Here is a 13758-nt window from a genome sequence, read left to right on the forward strand (position 1 = left end):
CCTACATCTGTAGAGCATCATGATCACCAGTGTGCTGGAGTTTCTTTACACTATAGTATACTGCTTTTCTTCATGCACCTGCTTACACAATACAACATTTTCCAATAACTTTCCTTAGAGGGACAGCTAGTCTTTGCTTTGCCTCTATTGTGGTCCTGTAGTTGGTAGTCTGTTTGGTGAGGCCTGGGCCAACAAAAGACAGAAGAGTCTCCATCTCTTCTGCACTCATCTGGAAGTATCAGTGATGTCGAGCACGGTCCAAGAGCAGCTCCTGGACAAGGTGGTAGTACTGCCCATGCTCCCTTCTCAGCACATTTATGGGATGCACCCATAACCTCCTCCTCCTTACCTGTCTGCACCTCAATAACACAAGGGTGACCAACTTTTGTTTTAGCAGGTGGCGTCTGTTAATCCATGCTGTATCCATGCAATATCACTATTGTACAATATGCAATCATGTACTTACTTACCCATGTTACCAGTCCTCAATCAGAATAATCAAAATACATTTCAACAGGGCCACTGAAAATGTAGGCAAGAAAAGGCGCTAACGACATCGTCCCGCCCCCAAAGTAATATCATTGGTTCAGAGTTTGTTTTGATATTTCAACCTGAGTGTCCTGATCGTTTCTGCTGTGGGTGAACAAAATCAACAGCGGACGCACGTTCGGTTTGGTCAGCAAGACACTGCATCTCAGTGCTTTAGGCGTCACTACAGACACCCTGGTTCACAACCAGCTGTGATTGGGAGTACCATAGGACGGCGCACAATTAGCCCAGCGTCGTCCGGGTTTGGTCGTCATTGTAAATAAGAATTTGTTCTTAGCTGACTTGCTTGGTAGAATTAAAACATTATAATAATTGCTTAAAGTTCAGAATGTCTCCAAAACCATATCAATGTCTAGACAGAGCATTTGGGCAGAAAGGTACGTGGAATGACTCCAATGCAATGTAAGCAAGCAGGTCGGAACTGCTGGATACCAATTACAGGTGCATCAGGCTATAATTGCAAATTAATCAGGTTACCAGTATCAGCTAATGGTCCCCAGTGAACCCCAAACAAATAGTGTGTAAGTAGGCTAAGTATCCAGGAACAATAACTAAGAATATAGGCCTATGGCATTTTAGGTTAAGGACTGTCACCACCACTCTGAAATGCGACACAAGCGAATCCTGCCATAATACTAGTAATAGCGCGTTTCCGCATTGGATCAGCTGATTCGGAGGAAGTATGCGGAAGAAGTAAATTCGAAACCTCAAGTAAAGCAAACAAAATAGTGAACTTTTTTGGAAAGCTACTGACAGTAAAGTTTTACAATTGTATTTTAAAGCAGAAGAGTACCTGTACCAGTTCCACTCCAGTAGTTATTTCACAGAGGTAGCCTAGTAACTGAACTGTCATCATCATGGCATGCAGCGACTCTATGGTCACAATGAATGGAACCCAAGTAAGTGTGAATCATTTAAAACATTTAGTGTTGGTAGCATTTATCGTTTACAATTATAAACGAACAGTATACAGTCGGATAGTTATCAGTGTATGTCGCTTAGAGGATTTGTTTTTCGTGCATTTCTGGTAGGCTACGCTGCATTGCCTCCATTGTCATGTGCTGCTACTGTCATGTGAAATAACTTTTCAGAACAGTTGCGGAACTGTAGTGTTTTGGCAGGTAGAATGCAAGCTCGTTTTTATAAAGTTTGAAACGCATTACTGCAGCGCAGACATGGCTTTATGATCTAGTCTATTCGATGGTGTTTTATCAATGTGTCGAAGCTGAGCAGTGAGCACAGTTGTGTGCACAGGGCAGGTGTACAGAGTCAATATACCACCATGCACCTTAAAGGTTACAGGGCATGTTTAAATGAAAGTGACAATGTAACTGACCAGGTATCAAACATAGGCTACCTGGAAGGTCTCTCACATTGGCCGAGCCATCAAATGGCTTAAATACATTCAATGTCCAATATTCTATCATTGATTTAACTTTAACTATTCAGGGGAGCACAAATGAGACCATGGTTTCATTCACGATGGTGCCCTGAGTACAATCATTTTCTCAATCAAGAAAATTAATGTTATTGGATGTGTAGCTGATAGAGAATGTATTGTTATTCGTTTCACAAGTCCTCAGGTCACAAACAAAGGTAAACCGTTCACCATACCACCTACCCTGCCCCATAAGCTTAAACACATTCACTCCACCATGGGCTATTTACTCTTACTCACTTTAACCCAGAAACGGACTGGCCATAGAGCAGTTTGGGCAGATGCCTGATGTGTTGGTCCACCTTTAGCCCAGTAGTCCTGTCTAAAATGTTATTTTTTTTGCACATACTGATCATAATTTGGTTAACAATGAGGACCTCAAGGAAAAAAATCCAACGGTGTGTTAGAAATGCCAGGGCACTCTGCCCACTCTGTCCCTGTTGTATCCCATTAATTAACATGTATCTATGTATCTCTCTGTTGTTGCTTTACAGGTTTCCTATATTGGACATGACTGTGAGGACATCCCAGAGTTCCTTGGAAAAAAATATGGATGCTTGGCACGACGGCTAGATCTCAGCTTCAATCAGCTAAGGTAGGAGATGAGCTGAGATGAGTCGTGAATACTTCCATGGACACAGTGCTGCCTTGAGGGTGATGCTTTGTGTTAGGTCAAATGTCTTATTAATTAAGGCACAACTGTGTAATCATACCCTTCATTAATAAGTCATTATAAATTATTATAAGGAATATACATACTCTTACACTAGATTACATATAAATAGGATTGCATACAGGCCTTGCATATTCATGCAGTCATCACAGTGTGGTGGTGGGTGGACGCAACTCAATATTAAGAAGGTGTCCCAAATGTTTGGTTTACTCAGTGTAGATGGATGGTACACTGACCTGCCTTCATTGTTTTTACCACCTTATCTGATAAAGATAGGTTGATGTATCTCAGTAGAAATATCCCAGTGTGCCCATTGTACGTGTACATTTTACTCATTTAGCAGACACTCTTATTACTGTACAGGAACAATTAGGGTTAATTGCCTTGCTCAAGAGCACATCAACATTTTTTGTCATGGCTGTCATGGCAGGATGCATCCCAAACGGCAGTCTTCAGGCCCTGGTCAAAAGTAGTGGGCTATAGGGAATATGGTGCTATTTAGGAGACACTGAGCAGCGGAGAGCTGGGTTGGCTGCTACCACGCTGTGGCTGAATTAAAGGCCTGATCAATAAATGTGACATGTTAATGCAGGGGCCAAATAGAATAAAAGATCCTTCTGACAGGACCTGAAGAATCACCTTGTGGCAGCTGGTTCAGAGCGAGGGAGCAGGGGGTGGGGGTGCCGTCTCAGTCATCTCAGCAGCAGGACTGGCAAAGTTGATCTGACAACTAAAAGAGGAGAGATGATGGTTAGAAGGTGCTTTTGTTTCTTGACCTGTCAGGGCCTTGAAAGGCCTCTGAATGGAGGCTCTTTTTGTCACTTCGTCGAAAATTGTCGTCGTCCAGCATTGTCTGTGCTGGAAATGGGGATTTTTGTTTAATTGATTCGCTTTGCGCCCGAGTCCTGTCACGTTAATAATTGCTAAGTCCCGCACCCCAGCCCAGTCTGTCGTGAATAAATGTGTGCTTATCAAAGCATTAATAATCCTAATGAACCGCAGCGATTGAAAAGCTAGCGTTGTGTTGGCTGGAGTTTGATTTGCCTGCCTTTTCATTCGCTGAGGGCGTCAAACTCTGAAGATTTCAGACATGATTGCCCCCCTTGAATGCGAAACAAAGGCAATGTGGTAAAATGTGTAAACTGCAGTTCTCTTTCATTGGATGTAATAATGTTAGACGGGTTGGTCATTTGCTGGGTTTTGAGTTGTTATTACACAGTTAACAACAAGAGAACAGTTAGTAGGCTAGATCTTTTAGTAAATGTGTTGATTGATGTCATTCAAATGCTGATGACATTATTTTCTGATCAGCCTTATCTTGAGTAATGAATGATCGCATTCTCATATCTATTACATTATACACATGTTATATGTTATATTATAGGTATGTTTCTATATAATAGATATGTTATATTATATTAGATATAATTATAATAATAATAATAATAATTATTATATTAGATACAAATGTTTTATATTGCTTTTTGTACAGGTTATGAACAGTGTGATTACTTGTTTTGTGGTTTGACTTGTGCCTTTCACTAACCTTAGAGTCATCCTAGGCAGAAACTCTAGAGACACAGGAGGCAAAGAGACAGTCTTTTGAAGCCTATTGATTTATCGAAATTGACTTCAATACAATCATACAGCCATGGTTATACTGTGTCCAAGGCCCTGAGTTTCTCCTGGACAGGTTGGTTGCAGTCAGTGGTAACAAAAAACCTCTAGTCCCATGTAGTCTATGGGCTCGTTTGAGTGGTAAGGCAAGAGCAAACAACTGTAGATGAAAGTTGAGGAGTGAAGTCGGGGAAGGTGTGTCTGCGAGAGCCTAAAGTTGGACACTGATGTGGTTTTCCAACAGCAAGGCTCAGATCAACATGGCAGTGTTTCCATTGTTTATAAAAGTTGTTCTTTATAATGTTGAAATAATTATGTCTCCAACCCCCATATCACACACTCACAAACTGAAAATATATGTGTGTACATTGTACAATCAATTGGTGAGAGGTTGTGTGAAGTTCATGTAGTCGACATGTAGGCAGGCGTAAGTCGGACAATTTGTATCCCCATAATGCAACACACTTTGAAAGGCGCTGACCAATGATGGTCACTGACTTGACGAAAGTGATCCTCTCTAGTGCTCCCACCATCATCCAGTTGTGGTGAGGTGATTTGAGTGTTTCCCTAGCCTGGTCTCAGATATGTTTGCCAACATCTTGCCAACGTCTTGCCAACATCTATGGTAATCAGTTAGCAAGACAGCACAAACAGATCTGGAACCAGGCTATTATTTCCCTAAATATTCCTCATACACTGGACGTGTGCAAAGAGGGATATAGTTAGACAGACTGTCCATGTTGCATAGCTCTAAAATACAGTAATGTCTACCTTCCATACAGGACATGGTAGCTTGTTAGCTGTTACAGATGGCTTCATGGAAGTTGACTGCTACAGGCCTAGTTTACATGATGCAATTGCTGTACAATATGATCTTGTTGCCATCTGATGCACATTCAAATGTCATAAAAAATCAACACTGCAGAGCTCTCCCTGTCCTCTGCCGTGCCCTGATTGTATCACTGCTGATCACATCTGGAAATGTGCATGTACACCCTGGCCCATCTACCCAATTTTGACTCTGTTTCACTGATTTCTGCTCTTGTAAAAGCCTGGGTTTTCTGCACGTTAACACTAGAAGCTTATTACCTAAAATTGATTAATTGAAAGTGTGGGTTCACAGCTCCAATCCAGATGTGTTGGTCATTACTGAGACGTGGTTAAGGAACAGTGTTTTGAATACTGATGTTAACCTTTTCTGGTTATAACATTTTTCGGCAAGACAGATCTTCCAAAGGTGTTGGAGTGGCAATCTTCAGTGCTCAGTTGTCTCCACCAAGTCTGTCCCTGAACAATTTGATTTGCAGGCTTTAAGCATTAAACTTTCAAATAGGTCTTTGTTGATTGTTGCTGGGTGCTATCGTCCTCCATCAGCACCGGCCTGTACCCTACCTGCCCTAAGCTCTCTCCTGGCCCCTTACACTAAATCTGACTTTGTCCTGCTAGGTGATTATTACCAATCCCATAAGGTATGACTCCAAACACCCAGAAAAGGCTACTCTCCTCGATGTGATCCTCACAAATAATCCTGACAGGTATCAGTCTGGTGTTTTCTGTAATGACCTTAGTGATCACAGTTTTACAGTCTGTGTTGGTAATGTCTGCTCAGTGAAACAACCTGTCCTCATTTGTCAGAGACACTTGCTAAAAAACTTTAATGAGCAAGCCTTCCTTCATGACCTGGCCTCAGTAAATTGGTATAGAATCAGCTTGATCCCCTCTGTCGAAGATGCTTTGACCTTCTTTTTTTTTAACAAACACACCCCCATAAAGAAAATGAGAATTAAAAACAGATTCTGCCCCTGTTTCGACCGTGATCTGGCAGTTACTCCACCTCAAGAATTCCATTTGTCGAAAAGCTTGGCACGCGCATACTCAGGCTGACTGGCTCTCGTTCAGGCAAATGAGAAGTGCACTCAGGCTATCTGGAAGGCCAAAGTTAGTTACTTTAAGGAGCAGTTCTCTCTCTCTCTGTGGTTCTCTCTCTCTCTGTGGTTCTAACCCCAAGGAGTTCTGGAAAACGGTTAAAGACCTGGAGAATAAACCCTCCTGCTCACAGCTGCCCATGTCCCTTAATGTTGATGATGTGGTTGTTACTGACAAGAAACACATGGCTGAGCTCTTTAATCACCACTTCATTAAGTTAGGAATCCTGTTTGACTCCGCTATGTCTCATTGCCCATCCAACAATTCCTCATCTCCCATCCCTTCTAATGTGACTAGCCCTGATGCTCCTCTCTCCTTTTCCCTTGCCCAACTACAAAGTTTCTCCCTGCAGGCCTTCACTGAGTCCGAGGTGCTAAAGGAGCTCCTTAAACTTGACCCCCTTAAAAAACATCTGGGTCAGATGGTTTAGACCCTTTCTTCTTTAAGGTTGCTGCCCTTATCATCGCCAAGCCTATCTCTGACCTTTTTAACCTCTCTCTCCTTTCTGGGGAGGTTCCCATTGCTTGGAAGGCAGCCATTTTGCGTCCTTTATTGAAAGGGGAGATCAAGCTGATCCTAACAGCTATAGGCCAATTTCTATTTGCCCTGTTTGTCAAAAGTTTGGGAAAACTTGTGAATAATCAACTGACTGGTTTTCTTGATGTCTATAGTATTCTCTCTGGTATGCAATCTGGTTTTTGGTCAGATTGTGGATGTGTCACAGCAACTTTAAAAGTCCTAAATGATGTCACCATTGCCCTTGATTCTAAGCAATGTTGTGCTGCTATTTTTATTGACTTGGCCAGCACTTTTGATTTGGTAGACCATTCCATTCTTGTGGGCCGGCTAAGGAGTATTGGTGTCTCTGAGTGTTTTTCCTGGTTTGCTAACTACATCTCTCAAAGAGTGCAGTGTATAAAGTCAGAACATTTGCGGTCTCAGCCACTGCCTGTCACCAAGGGAGTACCCCAAGGCTCCATCCTAGGCCCCACACTCTTCTCAATTTACATCAACAACATAGCTCAGGCAGTAGGAAGCTCTCTCATCCATTTATATGCAGATGATACAGTCTTATACTCAGCTGGCCCCTCTCCAGATTTTGTGTTAAATGCTCTACAACAAAGCTTTCTTAGTGTCCACAAGCGTTCTCTGCCCATAACCTTATTTTGAACACCTCCAAAACAAAGGTCATGTGGTTTGGTAAGAAGAATGCCCCTCTACCCACCAGTGTGATTACTACCTCTGAGGGTTTAGAGCTTGAGGTAGTCCCCTCATACAAGTTCTTGGTATTATGGCTAGACCGTACACTGTCCTTCTCTCAGCACATATCAAACTGGTTAAATCTAGACTTGGTTTCCTCTATCGTAATCGCTTCTCTTTCACCCCAGCTGCCAAATTAACACGGATTCAGATGACAATCCTACCCATGCTAGATTACGGAGACATTTATAAATCAGCAGGTAAGGGTGCTCTCGAGCGTTCTTTACCATTCGGCCATCAGATTTGCAACCAATCATTATAGTACACATCACTGCACTCTATACGCCTCTGTAAACTGGTCATCTCTGTATACCCGTCGCAAGACCCACTGGTTGATGCTTATTTATAAAACCCTCTTAGACCTCACTCCCCCTATCTGAGATACCTATTACAGCCCTCATCCTCCACATACAACACCCGTTCTGCCAGTCACACTCTGTTAAAGGTCCTCAAAGCACACACATCCCTGGGTCGCTTCTCTTTTCAGTTTGATGCCGCTAGCGACTGGAACGAGCTGCAAAAAAACACTAACTGGACAGTTTAATCTCCATCTCTTCATTCAAAGGCTCAATCATGGACACTTACTGACAGTTGTGGCTGCTTTGCGTGATGTATTGTTGTCTCTACCTTCTTGCCTTTGTGCTGTTGTCTGTGCCCAATAATGTTTGTACCATGTTTTGTACTGCTACCATGTTGTTCTGCTGCCATGTTGTTTTGCTACCATGTTGTTTTCATGTGGTGTTGCTTCCATGCTATGTTCTCAAGTGTTTCTGCAATGTTGTCTTAGGTCTCTTTTTATGTAGTGTTGTGGTGTCTTTCTTGTCGTGATGTGTGTTTTGTCCTATATTTTTATTTTTAATCCCAGCCCCCGTCCCTGCAGGAGGCCTTTTGGTAGGCCGTCATTGTAAATAAGAATTTGTTCTTAACTGACTTGCCAAGTTAAATAAAATCATTTGTGTTGGTTTTAGAAAAAATCATGCCCGCATAATTGTTCCTCGTTCTTGATCGCGTCACATTAACCTGTCTAGGACTGAGGTTCCTCAACAGCCATTGAAAGTGCAGGGTGCAAATTCAAAACAACAAAAATCTCATAATTAACATTCCTCAAGCATACAAGTATTTTACACCATTTTAAAGATACAATTCTCGTTAATCCAGCCACAGTGTCTGATTTCAAAAAGGATTTACAGCAAAAGCACCACAAAAGATTATGTTAGGTCACCACCAAGCCACAGAAAAACACAGCCATTTTTTTTCCAGCCAAAGAGAGGAGTCATAAAAAGCAGAAATAGAGAGAATTAATCACTAACCTTTGATCTTCATCAGATGACACTCATAGGACTTCATGTTACACAGTACATGTATGTTTTGTTTGATAAAGTTCGTATTTATATAAAAAAAAATCTGAGTTTACATTGGCGCATTACGTTCAGTAGTTCTAAAACATGCGGTGATATTGCAGAGAGCCACATCAATTTACAGAAATACTCATAATGAACATTGGTAAAGATACGGCTATTATACATTAAACTTTAGCTAAACTTCTCCTTAATGCAATTGCTGTGTCAGATTTCAAAAAAACTTTACGGAGAAAGCAAACCATGCAATAATCTGAGTACAGCCTTTAGACAACAAAGCAGCCAAAAAGATACCCGCCATATTGGGTAGTCAACATTACTCAGAAATAGCATTTTAAATATTCACTTACCTTTGATGATCTTCATCAGAATGCACTCCCAGGAATCCCAGTTCCACCATAAATGTTTGATTTGTTCGATAATGTCCATCATTTATGTCCAAATATATCTTATTTTGTTAGGGCATCTGATAAACAAATCCAAAAGCGCGTTCAGGTCGCCGCGCGTTCAGGTCGCGCGTTCAGGTCGCGCATTCAGGTCGCGTCGGACGTTCCGTTACAGCCCATAGAAACATGCCAACCTAAGTATGGAATCAATCTTTAGGATGTTTTTAACATAAATCTTAATTAATGTTCCAACCGGACAATTCCTTTGTCTGTACAAATGAAGTGGAACGTAGCTACCTTCACGTGAGCGCGCCAGACCGAGGCTGTGGCACTCTGCCAGACCACTCACTCAAAGAGCCCTTATGAGCCCCTCCTTTAGAGTAGAATCCTCAAAACAGGTTATAAATACTGTTGACATTTAGTGGAAGCCTTGGGAAGTGAAACATAACTAATATCACTCTGTATCTTCAATGGGGGCTGAGTTGAAAAACTACAAACCTCAGATTTCCCACTTCCTGGTTGGATTTTTCTCAGGTTTTCGCCTGCCATATGAGTGCTGTTATACTCACAGACATCATTCAAACAGTTTTAAAAACGTTTTTTTCTATCCAATACTAATAATAATATGCATATATTAGCATCTGGGACAGAGTAGGAGGCAGTTCACTCTGGGCACGCTATTCATCCAAAAATGCTGCCCCTATCCCACAAAGGTTAAGAACTTGATGTCCAAAATCAAATATGTATATCTCTGACATTTCTCATTTCATTATTAATATTTCATTTGGTTAAGGGGGAATCTTAGATTTCAGATATTATTATTGGACTTCAAAGGATTCTCTGGACAGGGGAGAAGTTACCCAAGCCATTTGCCACTGATAGTATTGATTGATTGACTGATAGTTGTGTATTAGTTGTTGGATTACAAACTATTTGATTTCCCTCTAAACTTATTACTGGTGAGGCTTGTATTCATGTCATCAAGACATCTCACTTTTCTAGCTCCCACCATCTCATATCTAGGGCCAGTATTTAATTTCTGACCAGCAAAACTCTGGTTCCTGTACGTTCTGGAGTTTTCTGGTCATGTGGCCTAATGAAACAACTTATCCTGTTGCATAGTGTAAATTAACTACCCTTTTAATAAAGGCATCCTTTGCGATGATTGGAGGCTGTGGAAGTCACATGATTGGGTGGAGCTGTGAATTTCAATTAGCGAGCAGACGTGACGGTGATAAACGAATCAGGAAGTAGAGTGATGGGTGGTGGCAGCTATTTTCTTTCTCGCTCACTCTTTCTCTCGCTAGCTCAGGGTCGTAGTTATCCCCATAAGAACTCCCCTTGAGGACAAAGGAACCCAGTCCCACAGCTCTGTGTAAAACATGTAGTCTGTCCCTGATGAGAGGAACTCTCTGTGATACCGCCTGTACTTGTTATGAATCACTTCAAAACAAGTGCTTGACGTCTCCTCGCCCCTATCAAGATTTGTTTCACGGTACCGCTCTGTAGACACACCAGCGTTTCACAATTGTGACCCCATTTCGGTGACGCCAAAAGTAACCCAAGTGCTAACTGCCTTGACGACTGACACTTTGTCAGACAGTGGGAGTGGACTGTCTTCAGTATAATATGTTTATATCCGTCAGCCCAGTTAACAGTTCTCATCCACTAACTTGACAATGAGTGTCAGTGAAAATGAGGCAGCACCTGTCACTGAAATGTGTGTGTGTGTGTGTGTGTGTGGGAAGGGAAAGTCAGGAGATAAAGTTGGAGTAGCAGCCTGTCACACCTACACCTCATATCCCCATGCCAACCTGTCCGGCTGCCTCATCGATGTGTTGAGAGAGTGAGACTCCTAGACCAATGTAGCAGTTGGAGGACAGGGGTGGATATTATTGTGCTGTCCACTTAGTTTCAGGTGTGTGTGTGTGAGAGAGACATTGCGACGATGGGGAATACACTGTAGACACCACTACTATCTAATGGTTACTACTAGAGCCAGTGTCTGTCATAGGGGTTTCAATCTGTTACCTGCTGTAATATCATATATGACACCTGAGGAGAATAAATACTAACATTATCTGGTTGTTTCAGTGCAACAGACAAGTCACATCTCTTTTCAGACGAAACATTACATTGAGACTTGTTAGTAAAGAGAATAATTTGACAGGTTTCCTCCTTGTCACCACCACGCTCGGCTGTGTTGTTGTTTCTGATCGCAAATGAGATGGTTAGGGTCCTGTGTAGCCTGTTGTCTCATCACATGCAGTAGGTCTCAACTGTAGTGGTACTTGTATACAGATCAAGAGGTACACACACTGGTAACTTTGGGGAGCGTTTTATTGAGCCACACTGCTGCATCGTAGTGTTCAGATGTATGTTGTGGTGATCACAGCTGTGTCATAGTGTTCAGATGTATGTTGTGGTGATCACAGCTGTGTCGTAGTGTTCAGATGTATGTTGTGGTGATCACAGCTGTGTCGTAGTGTTCAGATATATGTTGTGGTGATCACAGCTGCGTCATGGTGTTCAGATGTACAGTGAGGGAAAAAAGTATTTGATCCCCTGCTGATTTTGTACGTTTGCCCACTGACAAAGAAATGATCAGTCTATAATTTTAATGGTAGGTTTATTTGAACAGTGAGAGACAACAACAAAAAAATCCTGAAAAACGCATGTCAAAAATGTTATAAATTGATTTTCATTTTAATGAGGGAAATAAATATTTGACCCCCTCTCAATCAGAAAGATTTCTGTCTCCCAGGTGTCTTTTATACAGGTAACGAGCTGAGATTACGAGCACACTCTGAAAGGGAGTGCTCCTAATCTCAGTTTGTTACTTGTATAAAAGACACCTGTCCACAGAAGCAATCAATCAGATTCCAAACTCTCCACCTTGGCCAAGACCAAAGAGCTCTCCAAGGATGTCAGGGACAAGACTGAGACCTACACAAGGCTGGAATGGGCTACAAGACCATTGCCAAGCAGCTTGGTGTGAAGGTGACAACAGTTGGTGCGGTTATTCGCAAATGGAAGAAACACAAAAGAGCTTTCAATCTCGCTCGGCCTGGGGCTCCATGCAAGATCTCACCTCATGGAGTTGCAATGATCATGAGAACGGTGAGGAATCAGCCCAGAACTACACGGGAGGATCTCGTCTATGATCTCAAGGCAGGTGGGACCATAGTCACCAAGGAAACAATTGGTAACACACTACGCCGTGAAGGACTGAAATCCTGCAGCGCCCGCAAGGTCCCCCGGCTCAAGAAAGCACATATACATGCCCGTCTGAAGTTTGCCAATGAACATCTGAATGATTCAGAGCACAACTGGGTGAAAGTGTTGTGGTCAGATGAGACCAAAATGGAGCTCTCTGGCGTCAACTCAACTCGCCGTGATTGGAGAAGGAGGAATGCTGCCTATGACCCCAAGAACACCATCCCCACCGTCAAACATGGAGGTGGAAACATTATGCTTTGGGTGTGTTTTTCTGCTAAGGGGACAGGACAACTTCACCGCATCAAAGGGACTATGGGCGGGGCCATGTACCATCAAATCTTGAGTGAGAACCTCCTTCCCTCTGCCAGGGCATAGAAAATGGGTCGTGGATGGGTATTCCACCATGACATTGACCCAAAACACACGGCCAAGGCAACAAAGGAGTGGCTCAAGAAGAAGCACATTAAGGTCCTGTAGTGGCCTAGCCAGTCTTCAGACCTTAATCCCATAGAAAATCTGTGGAGGGAGCTGAAGGTTCGATTTGCCAAACGTCAGCCTCGAAACCTTAATGACTTGGAGAAGATCTGCAAAGAGGAGTGGGACAAAATCCCTCCTGAGATGTGTGCAAACCTGGTGTCCAACTACAAGAAATGTTGTGGTTGTATGTTATGGTGATCACAGCTGTGTCGTAGTGTTCAGATCACTGCTGCGTCGTAATGTTCAGATGTACAGTGTCAGTCTAGGGTTTTTCATTATTTTTTACTATTTTCTAAGTTGTAGACAAATAGTAAAGACAAACTATGAAATAACACATGGAATCATGTAGTCACCAAAAAGGTGTTGAACAAATCAAAACATATTTTAGATTCTTCAAAGTAGCCACCCTTTCCCTTGATGACAGCTTTGCACACTCTTGGCATTATCACAACCAGCTTCACCTGGAATGCTTTTCCAGCAGTCTTGAAGGAGTTCCCACATTTGCTGAGCACTTGTTGGCTGCTTTTCCTTCACTCTGCAGTCCAACTCATCCCAAATCATGTCAATTTGGTTGAGGTTGGGTGAATGTGGAGGCCAGGTCATCTGATGCAGCACTCCATCACTCTCCTCCTTGGTCAAATAGCCCTTACACAGCCTGGATGTGTGTTGGGTCATTGTCCTGTTGAAAAACAAATGATAGACCCACTAAATAAATCAGACAGTGTCACCAGCAAAGTACCATCACACCTCCTCCTCCATGCTTCACTGTGGGAACCACAAATGTGGAGATCATCCGTTCACCTACTCTGCGTCTCACAAAGACATGGCGGTTGGAACCAAAAATCTCAAATTTGG

The 13758-nt window shown here is 42.5% G+C and overlaps 1 protein-coding gene across 1 annotated transcript in view; it reads left to right on the forward strand.

Annotated features, from left to right (window-relative positions):
- Positions 1-626: 626 nt before the first annotated feature.
- The window catches only part of LOC110530624 (leucine-rich melanocyte differentiation-associated protein), a 431978-nt gene continuing 418846 nt past the window's right edge, over positions 627-13758 (forward strand). The window contains exons 1-2 of the mRNA XM_036986902.2: positions 627-1448; positions 2482-2582. Coding sequence (XP_036842797.1) covers positions 1407-1448; positions 2482-2582 — 143 coding nt within the window. The 5' untranslated portion in view covers positions 627-1406. The remainder of the gene's footprint in view (positions 1449-2481; positions 2583-13758) is intronic.

The sequence above is a fragment of the Oncorhynchus mykiss genome, chromosome 1 (genome assembly GCF_057628025.1).
Source record: "Oncorhynchus mykiss isolate SJ-2025 chromosome 1, ASM5762802v1, whole genome shotgun sequence".
Lineage (NCBI taxonomy): Eukaryota > Metazoa > Chordata > Actinopteri > Salmoniformes > Salmonidae > Oncorhynchus > Oncorhynchus mykiss.